Here is a 24,048-nt window from a genome sequence, read left to right on the forward strand (position 1 = left end):
AAATATACAAGAATTTGGATAGCGGCTTAACCAAAGGTTTCTCTGAGAAGGTTAGTTTCGCGTGAAAAAAGAGATTATTGTTAATTAACCGTGTGTGCTTACAGGCTTTGCGTAATTCTATGTGGGATGGAAGCATTGAAATCAGTTATTTCCAAAATTAATGCCTAACAATATTTTTAGGATATTGGTGAAAGGGGGGGGGGTTTGACAAGGCCTCAAGTCTAAAACCTCCATTGTAAGGTGAAAACAAACTGTTTCTTCGCGTGAAAAGTAAGGGGAGTGGGTTTAAGAACAAGATACATTGCTTTATTATGCATAAATTGAAGAGCATTTTTAGCATATCGGTCGGTGGGGGGAGGGAATATTTTTCCATGTCTTTTCTCCGGGATTATTTTCCTCGGGTGTTTTTCCGTGGGCTGTTTTTCTGGGTGTGTGATAAATATACAAACTAGGCCGGCTTTTGAACGGCTCAGTGTGTACTAATTCAAATATTAAAACGGACGAGATATATTGCGGGGGGGGGCGGGGATTTTTTTCATTGTCTTTTCTGAGGGATATTTTCCATTGGGTTATTTTCCGTGGGCCGTTTTTTTGTGGGGGTGTGATAAATATACAAACTAGGCCGGCTTTTGAACGGCTCAGTGAGTCGTAATTCTCAGATTCAAAAGGACGCGATATCTTTCGGTGGGGGGCGGGGATATTTTCCCATGTCTTTTCTCAGGGATATTTTCCGTGGGGGTTATTTTCCGTGGGCTGTTTTTTCTGGGTGTGTGATAAATACCAGCTATCGTAAAAGGATATGGAAAGATAAAAAATACCGTTAATACTTTAAATGCATCAAACAAGGCGTGCACAATGCAGATTAAAACCAGAAAAGAACAGAAACGCCTAAAAATAAGAAATTAGGCCGATTTATATAGGCAGGCTTTTGAAGGGCTCAGTGAGCCGCTCTCAAGAAGAAGTCCGACCAAATAGTCACATAGTCACATAATTCACATAAATCACATAATAGTCACATCTAGTCACATAATTAGGGTTGCCAACCGATGAAAAGAAATTACTAGATTTTAGTGATTCTTAGGTTGATATAGTGATTTTCTTCAGTAATCTAGTGATTTATGTGCTGATTTAATAATTTTGTGTTCAGGCATTATAAAGAAAGTCACTAGAAATAGTGATAAATCACTTGGGGTGGCAACCCTACATATAATATCATTTGACAATGAGTAATGTTCATATGTAGGCACGATGTATGTGACACCATTTGCAGAATAAAGCACCAGACCCGTTACCCTTCCTAATTCATATAGAGTCAAAACAGCCTGAACTGACACATATACCGAAGGAGCGTCAAACTATTAAAACATAATTTGGTACTTGTCGGTTAAACGGAACGCATTCAAGAATAACGCTGTGAAAGATCTAAAAAAAATCGGTTCCTGGATCGGATATGACTTGCTTATTTTGAGTGAAAAAACTACGATGCATGAATTCACATTTATCTATTTGTCACATATGGATCCCCTAATTTGCGCAAGGATATTTTAAAATAACTTTCAATCTTACAAAGCCTTGCCAATATTTTAGTGATGGAGAGACATTCCTGAATAAGAATTAACGGTTCTCGAATTTAATTGTACTGTTTCCCAGAGAATACGCTTGGAAACAGAACAGACATGAGATTAAAAATAATCTAGGCTCATTTGGAGTCATAGACAACCTGTACGGGGAGTAGGCGAAACGACTTATGGCGCCTAACAATACGGTTTTTTTGGGATTTCGGTAAATACCCAGCTCCTGTAAGGTGCTGAGGGGTCGGGGAACTGCGGTGGGGGCTAGTTGCGAGCCGTATCAGGGAGGTGCACCCCGGTTCAGAGAAGTACTACAGAGTGGCACCCCGGGTCTGGGAAGTGCCAAAAAGATGTGCCACGGTCCCAAGCCGCATCACAGGCCGTATTGCGGGGGCCCGAGAAGTGTCCCAGGGATGCACTGTGGCTCCGAAAATTTCCGAAAAAAAATAATTTCGGGGGGGGAGTTAGCACTTTTAATAGTGACAAAATAGAAATGAAAAGATAATTGTTTCTTACTTCAGTGTCTAACCATTTCTCTTCGAAATTTAGCGATTTTAGCTATAACAATTTTCCTAAATTTAGGGAGGGGGCGTGAATCCATGATTTTTGTTGGGGAGGGGGTTAGCACTTTTAATAGTGACAAAATAGAAATGAAATTTAATTTAAACACTTTTTTTTTCAGATATAATAATGTTTGGTGTTATTGACACATAATATATTGGTCTGAAATATTCCGCAACTGGCATTATATTCGAAGCAGCTTTCTTACTCCTAGACAATCAACGACGTGAAATTCATTGCTATAAATGGAACATCAGATACAATATGTATGAGTACAAGAAAAACAGATGGAGTCCAACACTAAATTTTATAAATCGAAATGGCTTTTACGCTAAAACCATACGACAACATATTGAAAATGGCTATGAAATAAAACATGTACAAGAGGAAATTCAGGAAATATGCAGTTTTTTCGGTGTGCAATCTGATTATGTTAAGGGAAACGTGCCAACTGATAAACTCTTACTAGAAAAATGTGATAAAAACATAGCATTATTCAATTTAGAAGACTTCAAATGTGAGAAATACCTGCATTCAGTCCATGACCCAGAAGATGAAGTTAGATATTTCGCTAAATGGATACCGGAAAAGATACCTGACATGGAAAAATGCATCAGATATACAAAGCCCAAAACTTGCTCATCCTCATATCAAATGGATTAAGCTTATTTTTTTTTAAATATGTCATTCTTTTTTCTCAAATGTTTTAAATATGTTTAAGAAATAAATATCTTAAGACTCAACCGTTTTTATTATTTAGAATAGTCCTTCTCCAAGAAAATTATACTCTCAGATTCAACATGCCAGGGAAAACACTTTCAAGTTCAGCATGTTGGAGAACCCTAAATAGTAAACCATAAATAGGTAAGTTAACTCTAAAAGGTTAAATATTTGTTCTGAAATTATCTTAAGCCTGAGACGTTTTTATTCTTTAGAATAGTCCATAGCCACGAAAATTAGACTTTCACATTCAACATGCCAGGGAACACACTTTCAAGTTCAACATGTTGGAGAACCATAAATAGTCACCCCTAAAAAGGTAAGTTAACCCTAAAAGGTTAAAGAATTTTTCTGAAATTATCTTAAGCCTGAGACGTTTTTATTCTTTAGAATATTACATAGCCACGAAAATTATACTTTCAAATTCAAAAATCCAGGGAACACACTTTTAAGTTCAACATGTTGTAGAACCCTAAATAGTCATCCATAAAAAGGTAAGTTAACCCTAAAAGGTTAAAGAATTTTTCTGAAATTACACTTTCAGATCCAGTATGTCAGGGAACACACTTTCAGGTTCAGCATGTAGGAAAACCCTAAATGCTCATCCCTAAAAAGGTAAGTTAACCCTAAATGGTTAAAGAATTTCTCTATTTATGTAGAGTTTCAACTAGATATGGCTAAATTTGTTAAAGACAAACTATTTTCTTGCGAAAACACACAAAATCAGAAAAAATGTTCAATTTTCCTTTAGTACCTACGGAATTAGGCTTAAATGAAGATATTTATGCGCAGTTTCAACTATCTATGGCTACGTTTGCTAAAGACAAGCTATTTTCTTGTGAAAACACACAAAATAAGAATAAATGTTCAATGTTCCTTTAGTACCTACGCAATTAGGCTTAAATGAAGATATTTATTCAGATTTTAAACTATCTATGGCTAAGTTTTCTAAACACAAGCTATTTTCTTTCGAAAACAAACAAAATCATTAAAAAATGTTCAATGTTCCTTTAGTACCTACGCAATAAGACTGAAATGAAGATATTTATGCAGAGTTTCAACTAGCTATGGCTAAGTTTGATAAAGACAAGCTATTTTCTTGTGAAAACACACAAAATCAGACAAAATGTTCAATGTTCCTTTAGTACCTACGCAATTAGACTAAAAATGAAGATATCTATGCAGACTTTCAACTATCTATGGCTAAGTTTGCTAAAGACAAGCTATTTTCTTGTGAAAAAACACAAAATCAGAAAAAATGTTCAATGTTCCTGTAGTACCCTCACAATTAGACTAAAAATGAAGATATTTATGCAGAGTTTCAACTAGCTATGGCTAAGTTTGCTAAAGACAAGCTATTTTCTTGCGAAAACACACAAAATCAGAAAAAATGTTCAATGTTCCTTTAGTACCTACGCAATTAGGCTAAAAATGAAGTTCTTTATGCAGAGTTTCAACTAGCTATGGCTAAGTTTGCTAAAGACAAGCTATTTTCTTGCGAAAACACACAAAATCAGAAAAAATTTTAAATGTTACTTTATTAACAACGCAAATAGGCTAAAAATGAAGATATTTATTCACAGTTTCAACTATCTAGGGATAAGTTTTATAAATACCATCTATTTTATAGAGAAAACAAACAAACACAGAAAAAAGTTAAATGTTCATGTAGTACCAATTCAACTGAGCTACAAATAAATGTATTTATGCACAGTTTCAACTAACTATGGTTAAGTTTGATAAAGACAAGCTATTTTCTTGTGAAAAAACACAAAATCAGAAAAAAATGTTCAATATTCCTTTAGTACCCTCACAATGAGACTAAAAATGAAGATATTTATGCAGAGTTTGAACTAGCTATGGCTAAGTTTGATAAAGACAAGCTATTTTCTTGTGAAAACACACAAAATCAGAAAAAATGTTCAATGTTCCTTTAGTACCTACTCAATTAGACTAAAAATGAAGATATCTATGCAGAGTTTCAACTAGCTATGGCTATGTTTTCTAAAGATAAGCTATTTTCATGTGAAAACAAACAAAATCAGAAAAATGTTCAATGTTCCTTTAGTACCTACTCAATGAGACTAAAAATGAAGATATTTATACAGAGTTTCAACTAGCTATGGCTAAGTTTGCTAAAGACAAGCTATTTTCTTGCGAAAACACACAAAATCAGAAAAAATGTTCAATGTTCCTTTAGTACCTACACAATTAGGCTTAAATGAAGATATTTATGCAGAGTTTCAACTAGCTATGTCTAAGTTTGCTAAAGACAATCTATTTTCTTGCGAAAAAACACAAAATCAGAAAAAAAAATGTTCTATGTTCCTTTAGTACATAATCAATTAGGCTAAAAATTAAGATATCTATTCAGAGTTTCAACTATCTATGGCTAAGTTTGCTAAAGACAAACTATTTTCTTGCGAAAACACACAAAATCAAAAAAAATGTTCAATGTTCCTTTAGTACCCTCACAATTATACTAAAAATGAAGATATCTATGCAGAGTTTCAACTAGCTATGGCTAAGTTTGCTAAAGACAAGCTATTTTCTTGCGAAAACACACAAAATCAGAAAAAATGTTCAATGTTCCTTTAGTACCCTCTCAAATAGACTAAAAATGAAGATATGTATGCAGAGTTTCAACCAGCTATGGCCAAGTTTGCTAAAGACAAGCTATTTTCTTGCGAAAACACACAAAATAAAAAAAAATGTTCAATGTTCCTCTAGTACCTACACAATTAGTCTAAAAATGAAGTTATATATGCACAGTTTCAACTAGCTATGGCTATGTTTTCTAAAGACTAGCTATTTTCTTTCGAAAACAAACAAAATCAGAAAAATTTTTCTTTGTTCATTTTGTACATACTAATTTTGTCTGAAATGAAGATATTTATGCAGAGTTTCAACTATCTATGGCTAAGTTTGCTAAAGACAATCTATTTTCTTGCTAAAACACACAAAATCACAAAAAATTTTCAATGTTCCTTTATTACCTACGCAATTAGGCTTAAATGAAGATATTTATGCAGAGTTTCAACTAGCTATGGCTAAGTTTGCTAAAGACAAGCTATTTTCTTGCGAAAACACACAAAATCAGAAAAAAATGTTCAATGTTCCTCTAGTACCTATGCAATTAGGCTTAAATGAAGTTATTTATGCAGAGTTTCAACTAGCTATGGCTAAGTTTGCTAAAGACAAGCTATTTTCTTGCGAAAACACACAAAATCAGAAAAAATATGGGTAGGTTAGGTTAAGTTAGATTAGGTTAGGTTAGCCTACGTCCGCGCGCATATAGGGTAGGTTAGGTTGGATTAAGTTAGGTTAGGTTAAGTTAGGTTAGGTTAGATTAAGTTAGGTTAGGTTAAGTTAGGATAGGTTAGATTAAGTTAGGTTAGGCTGGGTTGGGCTAGGCTAGGTTAGCCTACGTACGCGCACGTACGTAGGCTAACCTAGCCTAACCTAACTCAGCCAAACCTAACATAATCTCACCTATCCTAACTTAACCTGACCTATCTTAAACTAACCTAACTTAACCTAACTTAATCTAACCTAACCTAACCTCTCTGTGCGTGTACGTAGGCTAACCTAACCTAATCTAACCTAATCTAACCTAACAATATTATTTATGATTTTGTGTGTTTTCGCAAGAAAATAGCTTGTCTTTAGCAAACTTAGCCATAGCTAGTTGAAACTCTGCATAAATATCTTCATTTCAGCCTAATTGCATAGGTACTAGAGGAACATTGAACATTTTTTTCTGATTTTGTGTGTTTTCGCAAGAAAATAGCTTGTCTTTAGCAAACTTAGCCATAGCTAGTTGAAACTCTGCATAAAAATCTTCATTTAAGCCTAATTGAGTAGTTACTAAAGGAACATTGAACATTTTTTCTGAGTTTGTGTGTTTTCGCAAGAAAATAGCTTGTCTTTAGCAAACTTAGTCATAGATAGTTGAAACTCTGCATAAATATCTTCATTTCAGCCTAATTGCGTAGGTACTAAAGAAAAATTGAACATTTTTTCTGATTTTGTGTGTTTTCGCAAGAAAATAGATTGTCTTTAGCAAACTTAGCCATAGCTAGTTAAAACTCTGCATATATAAGTTAAATTTTAGATTAATTGTCTTGGTAATAGAGGAATATTGAACATTTTTTTTGATTTTGTGTGTTTTCGCAAGAAAATAGCTTGTCTTTAGCAAACTTGGCCATAGCTAGTTGAAACTCTGCATAAATATCTTAATTTTTAGTCTAATTGTGAGGGTACTAAAGGAACATTGAATATTTTTTCTGATTTTGTGTGTTTTCGCAAGAAAATAGCTTGTCTTTAGCAAACTTAGCCATAGATAGTTGAAACTCTGCATAGATATCTTCATTTTTAGTCTAATTGCGTTTTTGATTTTGTGTTTTTTTTCTCAAGAATATAGCTTGTCTTTAGCAAACTTAGCCATAGCTAGTTGAAACTCTGCATAAATATCTTCATTTTTAGTCTAATTGTGAGGGTACTAAAGGAACATTGAACATTTTTTGTGATTTTGTGTGTTTTCGGAAGAAAATAGCTTGTCTTTAGCAAACTTAGCCATAGCTAGTTGAAACTCTGCATTAATATCTTCATTTTTAGTCTAATTGTGAGGGTACTAAAGGAACATTGAACATTTTTTCTGATTTTGTGTGTTTTCGCAAGAAAATAGCTTGTCTTTAGCAAACTTAGCCATAGATAGTTGAAACTCTGCATATATATCTTCATTTTTAGTCTAAGTGCGTAGGTACTAAAGGAACATTGAATGTTTTTTCTGATTTTGTGTGTTTTCGCAAGAAAATAGCTTGTCTTTAGCAAACTTAGCCATAGCTAGTTTAAACTCTGCATAAATAACTTCATTTAAGCCTAATTGTGTAGGTACTAAAGGAACATTGAACATTTTTTCTGATTTTGTGTGTTTTCGCAAGAAAATAGCTTGTCTTTAGCAAACTTAGCCATAGCTAGTTGAAACTCTGTATAAATATCTTCATTTTTAGTCTAATTTCGTAGGTACTAAAGGAACATTTAACATTTTTCTTATTTTGTGGGTTTTCACAAGAAAATAGATTTTCTTTAGCAAAAATAGCCATAGATAGTTGAAACTCTTCATAGATATCGTCATTTTTAGTCTAATTGCGTAGGTACTAAAGGAACATTGAACATTTTTTCTGATTTTGTGTGTTTTCACAAGAAAATAGCTTGTCTTTATCAAATTTAGCCATAGCTAGTTGAAACTCTGCATAAATAACTTCATTTTTAGTCTAATTGTGAAGGGTACTAAAGGAATATTGAACAATTTTTTCTGATTTTGTGTTTTTTCGGAAGAAAATAGCTTGTCTTTATCAAACTTAGCCATAGCTAGTTGAAACTCTGCATAAATATCTTCATTTTTAGTTTAATTGAGTAGGTACTAAGGGAATATTGAACATTTTTTCTGATTTTGTGTGTTTTCGCAAGAAAATAGCTTGTCTTTAGCAAACTTAGCCATAGCTAGTTGAAACTCTGCATAAATAACTTCATTTTTAGCCTAATTGTGTAGGTACTAAAGGAAAATTGAACATTTTTTCTGATTTTGTGTGTTTTCTCAAGAAAATAGCTTGTCTTTAGCAAACTAAGCCATATCTATTTGAAACTGTTCATAAATATATTGATTTTTAGCCTAATTGTGTAAGTACTAAAGGAGCATTGAAAATTTTTTCTGATTTTGTGTGTTTTCGCAAGAAAATAGCTTGTCTTTAGCAAACTTAGCCATAGCTAGTTGAAACTCTGCATAAATATCTTCATTTTTAGTCTAATTGTGAGGATACTAAAGGAACATCGAACATTTTTTCTGATTTTGTGTGTTTTCACAAGAAAATAGCTTGTCTTTAGCAAACTTAGCCATAGATAGTTGAAACTCTGCATAGATATCTTCATTTTTAGTCTAAATGCATATGTACAAAAGGAACATTGAACATTTTTTAGGATTTTGTGTGTGTTTCGCAAGAAAAATAGTTTGTCTTTATCAAACTTATCCATAGCTAGTTGAAACTCTACATAAATATCATAATTTCAATCTAATTGCGTAGGTAATAAAGTACCATTGAACATTTTTTTCGGATTTTTTGTTTTGTCGCCATAAAATAGCTTGTCTTTAGAAAACTTAGCCATAGCTAGTTGAAACTCTGCATAAATATCTTCATTTCAGCCTAATTGAGTAGGTACTAAAGGAACATTGAACATTTATTCTGATTTTGTGTGTTTTCGCAAGAAAATAGCTTGTCTTTAGCAAACGTAGCCATATCTAGTTGAAACTGCGCATAAATATCTTCATTTAATCCTAATTCCGTAGGTACTAAAGGAACATTGAACATTTTTTCTGATTTTGCGTGTTTTCGCAAGAAAATAGTTTGTCTTTAACAAACTTAGCCATAGCTAGTTGAAACCCTACATAAATAGATAAATTCTTTAACCATTTAGGGTTAACTTACCTTTTTAGGGATGAGAATTTAGGGTTCTCCTACATGCTGAACCTGAAAGTGTGTTCCCTGACATAGTGGATCTGAAAGTGTAATTTCAGAAAAATTCTTTAACCTTTTAGGGTTAACTTACCTTTTTATGGATGACTATTTAGGGTTCTCCAACATGTTGAACTTAAAAGTGTGTTCCCTGGCATGTTTAATTTGAAAGTCTAATTTTTGTGGCGATGGAATATTATAAAGAATAAAAACGTCTCAGGCTTAAGATAATTTCAGAAAAATTCTTTAACCTTTTAGGGTTAACTTACCTTTTTAGGGGTGACTATTTATGGTTCTCCAACATGATGAACTTGAAAGTGTGTTCCCTGGCATGTTGAATCTTAAAGTCTAATTTTCGTGGCGATGGACTATTCTAAAGAATAAAAACGTTTCAGGCTTAAGATAATTTCAGAAAAATTCTTTAACCTTTTAGAGTTAACTTACCTTTTTATGGTTTACTATTTAGGGTTCTCCAACATGCTGAACTTGAAAGTGTGTTCCCTGGCATGTTGAATCTGAAAGTATAATTTTCGTGGAGATGGACTATTCTAAAGAATAAAAACGGTTGAGGCTTAAGATATTTATTGCTTAAACATATTTAAAACATTTGAAAAAAAATAATGACATATTTAAAAAAAAGAAGCTTAATCCATTTGATATGAGGAGGAGCAAGTTTAGGACTATGGATATCTGATGCATTTTTCCATGTCAGGTATCTTTTCCGGTATCCATTTAGCGAAATATCTAACTTCATCTACTGGGTCATGGACTGAATGAAGGTATTTCTCACATTTGAAGTCTTCTAAATTGAATAATGCTATGTTTTTATCACATTTTTCTAGTAAGAGTTTATCAGTTGGTACGTTTCCCTTAACATATACAGCTTGCACACCGAAAAAACTTCATATCTCCTGAATTTCCTCTTGTACATGTTTTATTTCATAGCCATTTTCATTATGTGGTCGTATGGTTTTAGCGTAAAAGCCATTTCGATTTATAAAATTTAGTGTTGGACTCCATCTGTTTTTCTCGTACTTATACATATTGTATCTGATGTTCCATTTATAGCAATGAATTTCACGTCGTTGATTGTCTAGGAGTAAGAAAGCTGCTTCGAATATAATGCCAGTTGCGGAATATTTCAGACCAATATATTCTGTGTTAATCACACCAAACATTATTATATCTGAAAAAAAAGTGTTTAAATTAAATTTCATTTCTATTTTGTCACTATTAAAAGTGCTAACCCCCTCCCCGACAAAAATCATGGATTCACGCCCCTCCCCTAAATTTAGGAAAATTGTTATTGCTAAAATCGCTAAATTTCGAAGAGAAATGGTTAGACACTGAAGTAAGAAACAATTATCTTTTCATTTCTATTTTGTCACTATTAAAAGTGCTAACTCCTTCCCCCCTAAATTTTTTTTTTCGGCGCTTTTCGGAGCCACAGCGCATCCCTGTGACGCTTCTCGGGCCCCGCATCGCTTCCCGCGATGCTTCTCGGGCCCGTGGCGCATCCCTGTGGCACTTCCCTGACCCGTGGCGCATCCCTGTGACACTTCCCTGACCCGTGGCGCATCCCCCCCGCACTTGCCGAACCTTGCCCCCACAGCCCACCCCGGCCCCCTCGGCGCCGTCCGGGCGCCGGGTATTTACATAATGCCCCATAAAACCCTATTGTTAGGCGCCATAAGTCGTTTCGCCTACTCCCCGTACAGGTTGTCTATGACTGCAAATGAGCCTAGATTATTTTTAATCTAATGTCTGTTCTGTTTCCAAGCGTATTCTCTGGGAAACAGTACAAATAAATTCGAGAACCGTTAATTCTTATTCAGGAATGTCTCTCCATCACTAAAATATTGGCAAGGCTTTGTAAGATTGAAAGTTATTTTAAAATATCCTTGCGCAAATTAGGGGATCCATATGTGACAAATAGATAAATGTGAATTCATGCATCGTAGTTTTTTCACTCAAAATAAGCAAGTCATATCCGATCCAGGAACCGATTTTTTTAGATCTTTCACAGCGTTATTCTTGAATGCGTTCCGTTTAACCGACAAGTACCAAATTATGTTTTAATAGTTTGACGCTCCTTCGGTATATGTGTCAGTTCAGGCTGTTTTGACTCTATATGAATTAGGAAGGGTAACGGGTCTGGTGCTTTATTCTGCAAATGGTGTCACATACATCGTTCCTACATATGAACATTACTCATTGTCAAATGATATTATATGTAGGGTTGCCACCCCAAGTGATTTATCACTATTTCTAGTGACTTTCTTTATAATGCCTGAACACAAAATTATTAAATCAGCACATAAATCACTAGATTACTGAAGAAAATCACTAAATCAACCTAAGAATCACTAAAATCTAGTAATTTCTTTTCATCGGTTGGCAACCCTAATTATGTGACTAGATGTGACTATTATGTGATTTATGTGAATTATGTGACTATGTGACTATTTGGTCAGACTTCTTCTTGAGAGCGGCTCACTGAGCCCTTCAAAAGCCTGCCTATATAAATCGGCCTAGTTTCTTATTTTTAGGCGTTTCTGTTCTTTTCTGGTTTTAATCTGCATTGTGCACGCCTTGTTTGATGCATTTAAAGTATTAACGGTATTTTTTATCTTTCCATATCCTTTTACGATAGCTGGTATTTATCACACACCAAGAAAAAACAGCCCACGGAAAATAACCCCCACGGAAAATATCCCTGAGAAAAGACATGGAAAAATATCCCCTCCCCCCCCCGCAAGTTATCGCATCCTTTTGTATCTGTGAATTACGCCTCACTGAGCCGTTCCAAAGCCGGCCTAGGTTGTATATTTATCACACCCCCAGAAAAAACGCCCCACGGAAAATAACCCCCAAGGAAAATATCCCTGAGAAAAGACATGGAAAAATATCCCCTCCCCCCACCGAAAGATATCGCGTCCTTTTGAATCTGATAATTACGACTGACTGATCCATTCAAATGCCGTCCTAGTTTGTATATATATCACACCCCCAGAACAAAAGCCCACGGAAAAACACCCGATGTACATAATCCCGGAGAAAAGACATGGACAAATATCCCCTCCCCCACCGAAAGATATGGTAAAAATGCTATTCAATTTACGCATAATAAAGCAATGTATCTTTTTCTTAAACTCACTCCCCTTACTTTTCACGCGAAGAAACAGTTTGTTTTCACCTTACAATGGAGGTGTTAGACTTGAGGCATTGTCAAACCCCCCCCTTTCACCAATGTCCTAAAAATATTGTTAGGCATTAATTTTGGAAATAACTCATTTCCATGCTTCCATACCACATAGAATTACGCAAAGCCTGTAAGCACACAAGGTTAATTAACAATAATCTCTCTTTTCACGCGAAACTAGCCTTCTCAGAGAAACCTTTGGTTAAGCCGCTATCCAAATTCTTGTATATTTATCAAAGCCGGATGTACTTTAAAGGGGGGTCAGTAATTATCAGATAATTAAATCGTTGCAATAAATATGTAAGTCAAGCCATAGCGAACAGTACATTAAGGGAAATGACAGAAAGTTGACAGTCGCTCTTAGATAAGATACGGAATTTATCGAAAACAGACTTAAGGTTGTAAACAGTGGGGGAAGGAAGGATGGGGCTTCCGTAACGAACGGGGATGGCATTTGGGGGTCTAGGTGGGCCTTTGGGGCGCCGGTGGCCCTTTGGGAGCTTGGGGGGCCTTTGAGTGTCCGGGGGGACAGTTGGGAGCCTGGGGGACATTTGGGGCCTGGGGATGGCCTTTGGGGGTCTGGGTGGGCCTTTGGGGGCGCCGGTGTCCCTTTGGGAGTTTGGGGGGCTTTGAGGACCGGGGGCTTCCTTCGGGGTTGGGGTAGGAGGATTGGAACCCTTTGGGGTTGGGTTAGAGGACCTCACAACACTGTTCAAATGAAACTTGTGTATTATAACGACCACAGAGTTTCACCATTAAATTCTCTTCTAAAATCTCTTCAAAAATCTTCTTTTAAAATGTCTCTATCTGTTTCGCCGAAATAGTTCCATAACCTGTCTAAAACGGTTTCGCCCAAATAATCCCTAAACGTAAATTCAGCGTGTTCCTTTGTTATTGGCATCTCTGCGCTAACGCATTTCAAATTAATATGAAACCTTTTCGCGCGCTAAAACAATTCATCGCTAAGATGTTTCTTGCCTAATTGTTTCCATGGCCTTTGGTTATTAATATCCTTTGGAGTTCGACCAGTAGAACTGTTCCCGAGGAAAAGACATTAATGATTTGGATCTATTCCTGGAGAAATGTTTCTAGGCGAAAATTTTTAAAGTCTGACAGATGATGTCATTGATTGATTGATCTGTCAAGAAAAGGGGGAAATTAATTTGTTGTTTCTAAGGGGAATTATTGATTCACGATAGGTGAATTGAGGTCGACAGCACAGGTGTTCTGACTCGTGACAGCACCACGTGGTTTATGGTTTTCTCAGTGAGAAAGTTCCTGTTTTTTCAAATTCTCACTGACAAAAACCTTAAAAACATACAAAAATGTGAGAAAGTTCCTGTTTTTCAAATTCTCACTGACAAAAACCATAAAAACAGACATAAATGTGACAAAATTCCTGTTTTTTCAAATTCTCACTGACAAAAACCATAAATCATCCATAACCATCCATGAAAACAACCATAAATGTGACAAAATTCATGGTTTTTCAAGTGAGAAAATTCCTGTTTTTTCATTCTCACTGAGAAAACCATAAACCACGTGGTCCTGTTCGGACCTCATGACCCCTCTCTACTATAATAAAGCAAAATCTTTTCATCATTTGTCATTTGATTTTTCATGCTGCAGCAGTTAATGATTGTTCCATAGTTTTACTAACAAAAATTGTAACTTTAACCCCGTTCGTTAGCACTAAGATGTTGCTTCTAAGATCTTACATCATTCTGCAAATATTACCATTCTTTAGTTCATCATTGTTCTAAGGTCTTACAGCTCACTGATGTCACAAAAAAGTGCAAAGAACACCAATTTTCTGCCATATAGAACAATGATGAGAGAACTTTAATGATATAGAAAAGATGTAAGATGTTAGCACAATGATGAGCAAACAACGGGCTTTCTATTTGGAAAGTACTTTTATAAATTTTGTTTTTCAGTGTAATTCCACAACACGAAGGAGCCGAAAGGAAAACAAACTTTCGAGAAATAGAAAAACAAATTTTGGATCAAATTTTGGGATCTAAGACTTATGATAGGCGTATTAGACCATCAGGAATGAACGGTACAGGTAAGCTACAAATCTACATACCACAAAAGTAGTAATCTAAGTTATACTTCTACAACTTTATGTTCCTTCCGGTTTTTCTGGTAGGTAATTCTATTCTACAGGGGCATTACACCCTTTCAAAGAGAGTGAGTATCCTCTCACATAGCCTTATACTTCTATGGCCCCTCCGTACCAAACAGGTTTTTCTGGTAGGTATTCTATTCTAGAGGTCATTACACCTTTGCCAAGAGATTTGCGCAATTTAAGGACAAGTTTTTCTGACGTAGATTTCTAGTTCATGATATACAAGTTTTTTTTAGGTTAAATCCGTGGTCATTCATCTGTAAGTTGATTAGTAGGTTTTTTTTTTTTAACTTGGCTAATGGGTTTTTAAACCTATTAATACGAACGATACATACATTCCATTTTTGGAACTAGGAGCGACATAGAGTGATGCTATCAGACTGGTTTCGTTTCATGGGTTCATTAATAGAAGGACTAATGTTTTTGAAAAGGGTAATTACTTCTTTAGTTTACGAGATTTGCGAATTTTTTGCGAAAAGGTATTTGCGTAAAGGTATTGCGATGGTTAAGAATGCCTCAAGGGTAATTAAAGAATGGGATGCTTGCATCAACAATACAAAGAATATGCTCAGATACTTAATAGATTTGACGCCTACAAGAGACATTGGTAGAAGGTATTCAATAGCTTAATTGAAAAGTAACGATAGAATGACATTGTGACTTGACCTAGCTTTACCTCGCCGATGTGGTCTGTATAATACACAAGTGATGATTTGCACAGTGTTGTCAATTTTAAATAGTTTAGACATAAAAAAAATCAACAAGAAATGGCTGAAAAGTGTTTTGAGGGAGTTGAGTTGCACGAGGGTTCAGTTAAAGGGGATACAGTTGCACGGGGGTTTCGGTTATACAGGGGTTCAGTTACATGGGGGGTTCAGTTGCACGGGGGTTGAGTTAAATGGGGATTGAGTTCCACGAGAGTAGAGCTTTGTCGTGGTTTAGCTTGTCACAGTTTTAAAAGAGCTTTACGGGGATTGAGAGACTCAGTTGCCTGATTCCGTGTGGCTTTTCTTTACTTGGTGGTCATTAAAAATGAAATTTTTGTGTTAAATAAGTAGTTTTTGTATCTTTTAAAAGAGCTTTAAGGGGTTTGAGAGACTCAGTTGCCTGATTCCGTGTGATTTTTCTTTACTTGGTGGTCATTAAAAACGAAATTTTTGTGTTAAATAAGTAATTTTTGTATCTTTTAAAAGAGCTTTACGGGGATTGAGAGACTCAGTTGCTGGATTCCGTGTGGTTTTTCTTTACTTAGTGGTCATTAAAAATGAAATTTTTGTGTTAAATAAGTAGTTTTTGTATCTTTTAAAAGAGCTTTAAGGGGTTTGAGAGACTCAGTTGCCTGATTCCGTGTAGTTTTTCTGTAATTGGTTGTCATTTGCTGTATCTTTTAAAAGAGCTTTAAAGGGTTTGAGAAACTCAGTTGCCTTATTCCGTGTGGTTTTTCTTTACTTGGTGGTCATTAAAAATGAAATTTTTGTGTTAAATAAGTAGTTTTTGTATCTTTTAAAATAGCTTTAAGGGGTTTGAGAGACTCAGTTGCCTGATTCCTTGTGGTTTTTCTTTACTTGGTGGTCATTAAAAACGAAATTTTTGTTTTAATTAAGTATTTTTTTATTATATTAAAAGATCTTGTCTGGGTTTGATATACTCAGATGCCGTAATCCGTTTTGTTTTAATTTACTATGTTGTCATTAAAAAATAAATTTTATTTTTAAATAAGTAGTTTTGGTATATTTTAAAAGAGCTTTACGGGGTTTGAGAGACTCAGTTGCCTAATTCCGTGTGGTTTTTCTTTACTTGGTGGTCATTAAAAACGAAATTTTTGTGTTAAATAAGTAGTTTTTGTATCTTTTAAAAGAGCTTCACGGGGTTTGAGAGACTCAGTTGCCTAATTCCGTGTGGTTTTTCTTTACTTGGTGGTCATTAAAAAAGAAATTTTTGTGTTAAATAAGAAGTTTTTGTATCTTTTAAAAGAGCTTTAAGGGGTTTGAGAGACTCAGTTGCCTGATTCCGTGTGGTTTTTGTTTACTTGGTGGTCATTAAAAAAGGAAATTTTTGTGTTAAATAAGTAGTTTTTGTCTCTTTTAAAAGAGCTTTACGGGGTTTGAGAGACTCAGTTGCCGGATTCCGTGTTGTTTTTCTTTACTTGGTGTTCATTAAAAACGAAATTTTTGTGGTAAATAAGTAGTTCTTGAATCTTTTAAAAGAGCTTTACGGGGTTTGAGAGACTCAGTTGCCTGATTCCGTGTGGTTTTTCTTTACTTGGTGGTCATTAAAAACGAAATTTTTGTTTTCAATAAGTAGTTATTGTATCTTTTAAAAGAGATTTACGGGGTTTGAGAGAATCAGTTGCCTGATTACGTGTGGTTTGTCTTTGCTTGGTGTTCATTAAAAACGAAATTTTTGTTGTAAATAAGTAGTTATTGTATCTTTTAAAAGAGCTTTACGGGGATTGAGAGACTCAGTTGCCGGATTCCGGGTAGTTTTTCTTTAATTGGTGGTAATTAAAAATGAAATTTTTGTGTTAAATTAGTATTTTTTTTATATTTTAAAAGAGCTTTAAGGTGATCGAGAGACTCTGTTGCCTGATTCCTTGTGGATTTTCTTTACTTGGTGGTCATTAAAAACGAAATTTTTTATGTTAAATAAGTACTTTTTGTATCTTTTAAAAGAGCTTTAAGGGGTTTGAGAGACTCTGTTGCCGGATTCCGTGTGGTTTTTCTTTACATGGTGGTCATTAAAAACGAATTTTTTGTGTTAAATAAGTAGTTTTTGTATATTTTAAAAGAGCTTTAATCAAAATTAAATTGCATTTACTACTTTTAATTTAAACTAATGCAGTTTCTATAAAAAATTTTAAATTATTTCTTTTAAACTTCTATAAGGTTAAGTTAACATGTTTATCTCCAATCCCCACTAAAGAATTTTTATCTGTAAGATCTGAGAAAAACCGGTTTGTAATTGCATTCAGCATATGCGATAGAATTGACTATGGTACGAAAAGAGCTCGTAAAACTGCAGTTTCTATAAAAAAGGCTGAATTACAAAATCAAAATTAAATGGCATTTACTACTTTTCATTTAAACTAATGCAGTTTCTATAAAAAATTTGAAATTATTTCTTTTAAACTTCTATAAAGTTAAGTTAACATGTTTATCTCCAATCCCCACTAAAGAATTTTGATTTGTAAGATCTGAGAAAAACCGGTTTGTAATTGCATTCAGCATATGCGATAGAATTGACTATGGTACGAAAAGAGCTCGTAAAACTGCAGTTTCTATAAAAAAGGCTGAATTACAAAATCAAAATTAAATGGCATTTACTACTTTTCATTTAAACTAATGCAGTTTCTATAAAAAATTTGAAATTATTTCGTTTAAACTTCTATAAAGTAAAGTTAACATGTTACCAAATTCCACATTATTGCACAGAAATATCAAAATCGTAGGTTAGAAAAGCACAGGCTATTTTTTTATTGCATTCAGCATATGCGATAGAATTGATTTTCGACGTATCTAAAAAAAAACAAAACAATTCAAATTGAATAATCTGGTAGATGGATAGAACTAGATCTTAACTAACAATTGTTAGTGGTATTGTTACAATTGTTACCATGTAGAACTACAGAATGATTTAAAACTGTATTAAAAGTTCAGAAACACATCTATACTATTTACTAACAATAGCAGAAACACATTTACCTTCTTTCAAATTATTTTAATTTAGGTACTTGTTTAATATCTCCATCCCCACTCAAGAATTTTGATCTGTAAGATCTGAGAAAAATCGGTTTGTAATTGCATTCAGCATATGCGATAGAATTGACTATGGTACGAAAAGAGCTCGTAAAACTGCACTTTCTATAAAAAAGGCTGAATTAGAAAATCAAAATTAAATTGCATTTACTACTTTTCATTTAAAATAATGCAATTTCTATAAAAAATTTGAAATTATTTCGTTTAAACTTCTATAAAGTTAAGTTAACATGCTACCAAATTCCACATTATTGCACAGAAATATCAAAATTGTTAGTGGTAATGTTACAATTGTTACCATGTAGAACTACAGAATGATTTAAAACTGTATTAAAAGTTCAGAAACACATCTATACTATTTGCTAACAATAGCAGAAACACATTTACCTTCTTTCGAATTATTTTAATTTAGATACTTGTTCAATATCTCCAACCCCACTCAAGAATTTTGATCTGTAAGATCTGAGAAAAACCGGTTTGTAATTGCATTCAGCATATGCGATAGAATTGACTATGGTACGAAATAAGCTCGTAAAACTGCAGTTTCTATAAAAAAGGCTGAATTACAAAATCAAAATTAAATTGCATTTACTACTTTTCATTTAAACTAATGCAATTTCTATAAAAAATTTGAAATTATTTCGTTTAAACTTCTATAAAAGTTAATTTAAAATGCTTCCAAATTCCACATTATTGCACAGAAATATCAAAATCGTAGGTTAGAAAAGCACAGGCTATATTTTTATTGCATTCAGCATATGCAATAGAATTGATTTTTGACGTATTTAAAAAAAACAATTTAAATTGAATAATCTGGTAGATGGATAGAACTAAATCTTAACTAACAATTGTTAGTGGTATTGTTACAATTGTTACCATGTAGAACTACAGAATGATTTAAAACTGTATTAAAGTTTCAGAAACACATCTATACTATTTGCTAACAATAGCAGAAACAAATTTACCTCCTTTCGAATTATTTTAATTTAGGTACTTGTTCAATATCTCCAATCCCCACTCAAGAATTTCGATCTGTAAGATCTGAGAAAAACCGGTGGGAACTTGCATTCAGCATATGCAATAGAATTGACTATGATACGAAAAGAGCTCGTAAAGCCGCAGATTCTGTAAAAAAGGTTGAATTACAAAATCAAAATTAAATTGCATTTACTACTTTTCATTTAAACTAATGCAGTTTCTATAAAAAAATTGAAATTATTTCGTTTAAACTTCTATGAAGTTAAGTTAACATGTTACCAAATTCCACATCATTGCACAGAAATATCAAAATCGTAGGTTAGAAAGGCACAGGCTATTTTTTTATTGCATTCAGCATATGCGATAGAATTGACTATGGTACGAAAAGAGCGGAAACTATCTCTTAAAAAAAAAAATTGCTCACCAAGCTTGGCGAAGTAAATTCTTCTATTCGTGTTCCACTTCATGCTTCAAATTGTAAGAAGGAACTGAATATACATCATACTGTTTTTAAGGGATTTTATACGTATCTTGGATTAAGTCTCTTCTTAACAGAATTCTGCAATAACGCTACATCTTGGGGATTAAAAGAGTCAAATTTCACCTTAAAACGCTAACATATTTGATCAAGTAATTTAAGTCTTAGGATCAATTTCGTAGGAAACACTCGATACCCTTAAGATGTCTTATTCAAATTATTAAACCTATGGAAATTCTTGATTATGTAATTCAGTCACTTTTACAGAAGCTGTACATTTTTTGTTACCAAATTCGGGTCTAGATTTCATTTTTACAGAAACTGTACATTTTTCTTACCAAATTCTGGTCTAGATTTACCTTTGATTCGAACTGTAAGTAAGGATCGACACGGCTCAATAGTAACCGAAACTCTAAAAGCCAATTAATAGCTTACTCGCATGCTGTTACAAAACTCCTGGTTAATACAAAAATCACGAAGACTAAAAGCTGTAGTGGATTAAATAAAAAAAAAAACACGGGTGGGACCCCCACCACCAAGGTTAGGTTACCTAACATTTCAAGGTGACCCCCCCCCCCCCCAACCCCAGGGCCACGGGACCGAAAGTCTGACACGGAGAGGACCCTCCCCACCAAGTTCAGGTTAGGTTAGATTAGGTTAAGTTACCTAACATTTCTAGGTTAACTTACATCAGGTTAAGTGGCGCGCCACTTAACCTGATGTAAGTTAACCTAGAAATGTTAGGTAACTTAACCTAATCTAACCTAACCTGACCTTGGTGGTGAGGGTCCTACCTGTGTCAGGCTTTCGGTCCCGTGGCCCTGGGGTTGGGGGGGGGTCACCTTGAAATGTTAGGTAACCTAACCTTGGTGGTGGGAGTCCCACCCGTGGTAGGCTTTCAGTCCCCGTGGCCCCCGGGGGTGGGGTGGGGGGGGGGCACCTAGAAATGTTATGTAACCTAACCTTGGTGGTGGGGGTCCCACCCGTGGTTTTTTTTTTTTATTTAATCCACTACAGCTTTTAGTCTTCGTGATTTTCGTATTAACCAGGAGTTTTGTAACAGCATGCGAGTTAGCTATTAATTGGCTTTTAGAGTTTCGGTTACTATTGAGCCGTGTCGCTCCTTACTTACAGTTCGAATCAAAGGTAAATCTAGACCAGAATTTGGTAAGAAAAATGTACAGTTTCTGTAAAAATGAAATCTAGACCCGAATTTGGTAACAAAAAATGTACAGTTTCTGTAAAAGTGACTGAATTACATAATCAAGAATTTCCATAGGTTTAATAATTTGAATCAGACATCTTAAGGGTATCGATTGTTTCCTACGAAATTGATCCTAAGACTTAAATTACTTGATCAGATATGTTAGCGTTTTAAGGTGAAATTTGACTCTTTTAATCCCCAAGATGTAGCGTTATTGCAGAATAATGTTAAGAAGAGACTTAATCCAAGATACGTATAAAATCCCTTAAAAACATTATGATGTATATTCAGTTCCTTCTTACAATTTGAAGCATGAAGTGGAACACGAATAGAAGAATTTACTTCGCCAAACTTGGTGAGCAAATTTTTTTTTTAAGAGATAGTTTCCGCTCTTTTCGTACCATAGTCAATTCTATCGCATATGCTGAATGAAATAAAAAAATAGCCTGTGCTTTTCTAACCTACGATATTGATATTTCGGTGCAATAATGTGGAATTTGGTAACATGTTAACTTAACTTTATAGAAGTTTAAACGAAATATTTTCAAATTTTTTATAGAAACTGCATTAGTTTAAATTAAAAGTAGTAAATGCAATTTAATTTTGATTTTGTAATTCAACGTTTTTTATAGAAACTGCAGTTTTACGAGCTCTTTTCGTACCATAGTCAATTCTATCGCATATGCTGAATGCAATTACAAACCGGTTTTTCTCAGGTCTTACAGATCAAAATTCTTGAGTGGGGTTGGAGATATTGAACAAGTATCTAAATTAAAATAATTCGAAAGGAGGTAAATGTGTTTCTGCTATTGTTAGCAAATAGTATAGATGTGTTTCTGAACTTTTAATACAGTTTTAAATCATTCTGTAGTTTTACATGGTAACAATTGTAACAATACCACTAACAATTGTTAGTTAATATCTAGTTCTATCCATCTACAAGATTATTCAATTTGAATTGTTTTTTTTAAATACGTCGAAAATCAATTCTATTGCATATGCTGAATGCAATAAAAAAATAGCCTGTGCTTTTCTAACCTACGATTTTGATATTTCTGTGCAATAATGTGGAATTTCGTAGCATGTTAACTTAACTTTATAGAAGTTTAAACGAAATAATTTCAAATTTTTTATAGAAATTGCATTAGTTTAAATGAAAAGTAGTAAATGCAATTTAATTTTTATTTTGTAATTCAGCCTTTTTTATAGAAACTGCAGTTTTACGAGCTCTTTTCGTACCATAGTCAATTCTATCGCATATGCTGAATGCAATTACAAACCGGTTTTTCTCAGATCTTACAGATCAAAATTCTTGAGTGGGGTTGGAGATATTGAACAAGTATCTAAATTAAAATAATTCGAAAGAAGGTAAATGTGTTTCTGCTATTATTAGCAAATAATATAGATGTGTTTCTGAACTTTTAATACAGTATTAAATAATTCTGTAGTTCTACATGGTAACAATTGTAACAATACCACTAACAATTTTGATATTTCTGTGCAATAATGTTGAATTTGGTAACATGTTAACTTAACTTTATAGAAGTTTAAACGAAATAATTTCAAATTTTTTATAGAAACTGCATTAGTTTAAATGAAAAGTAGTAAATGCAATTTAATTTTGATTTTGTAATTCAGCCTTTTTTATAGAAACTGCATTTTTACGAGCTCTTTTCGTACCATAGTCAATTCTATCGCATATACTGAATGCAATTACAAACTGGTTTTTCTCACATCTTACAGATCAAAATTCTTGAGTGGGGTTGGAGATATTGAACAAGTATCTAAATTAAAATAATTCGAAAGAAGGTAAATGTGTTTCTGCTATTGTTAGCAAATAGTATAGATGTGTTTCTGAACTTTTAATACAGTTTTAAATCATTCTGTAGTTCTACATGGTAACAATTGTAACAATACCGCTAACAATTTTGATATTTCTGTGCAATAATGTGGAATTTGGTAACAAGTTAACTTAACTTTATAGAAGTTTAAACGAAATAATTTCAAATTTTTTATATAAACTCCATTAGTTTAAATGAAAAGTAGTAAATGCAATTTAATTTTGATTTTGTAATTCAGCCTTTTTTATAGAAACTGCAGTTTTACGAGCTCTTTTCGTACCATAGTCAATTCTATCGCATATGCTGAATGCAATTACAAACCGGTTTTTCTCAGATCTTACAGATCAAAATTCTTGAGTGGGGTTGGAGATATTGAACAATTACCTAAATTAAAATAATTTGAAAGAAGGTAAATGTGTTTCTGCTATTGTTAGCAAATAGATTAGATGTGTTTCTGAACTTTTAATACAGTTTTAAATCATTCTGTAGTTCTACATGGTAACAATTGTAACAATACCACTAACAATTGTTAGTTAAGATATTGTTCTATCAATCTACCATACTATTCAATTTTAATTGTTTTTTTTTTTAAATACGTCAAAAATCAATTATATTGCATATTCTGAATGCAATAAAAAAATAGCTTGTGCTTTTCTAACCTACGATTTTGATATTTCTGTGCAATAATGTGGAATTTGGTAACCTGTTAACTTAACTTTATAGAAGTTTAAACGAAATAATTTCAAATTTTTTATAGAAACTGCATTAGTTTAAATGAAAAGTAGTCAATGCAATTTAATTTTGATTTCGTAATTCAGCCTTTTTTATAGAAACTGTAGTTTTACGAGCTCTTTTCGTACCATAGTCAATTCTATCGCATATGCTGAATGCAATTACAAACCGGTTTTTCTCAGATCTTACAGATCAAAATTCTTGAGTGGGGATTGGAGATAAACATGTTAACTTAACTTTATAGAAGTTTAAACGAAATAATTTCAAATTTTTGATAGAAACTGCATTAGTTTAAATGAAAAGTAGTAAATGCAATTTAATTTTGATTAAAGCTCTTTTAAAAGATACAAAAACTACTTATTT

At 33.6% G+C, this 24,048-nt stretch overlaps 1 protein-coding gene across 1 annotated transcript in view; it reads left to right on the forward strand.

Annotated features, from left to right (window-relative positions):
- LOC148948913 (glutamate-gated chloride channel-like) overlaps positions 1-24,048 on the forward strand; it is a 129,691-nt gene that overhangs the window by 80,512 nt on the left and 25,131 nt on the right. The window contains exon 3 of the mRNA XM_089095051.1: positions 14,504-14,634. Coding sequence (XP_088951177.1) covers positions 14,504-14,634 — 131 coding nt within the window. The remainder of the gene's footprint in view (positions 1-14,503; positions 14,635-24,048) is intronic.

The sequence above is a fragment of the Artemia sp. Qi Xiang Cuo genome, chromosome 9 (assembly GCF_049724085.1).
Source record: "Artemia sp. Qi Xiang Cuo chromosome 9, ASM4972408v1, whole genome shotgun sequence".
NCBI lineage: Eukaryota > Metazoa > Arthropoda > Branchiopoda > Anostraca > Artemiidae > Artemia > Artemia sp. Qi Xiang Cuo.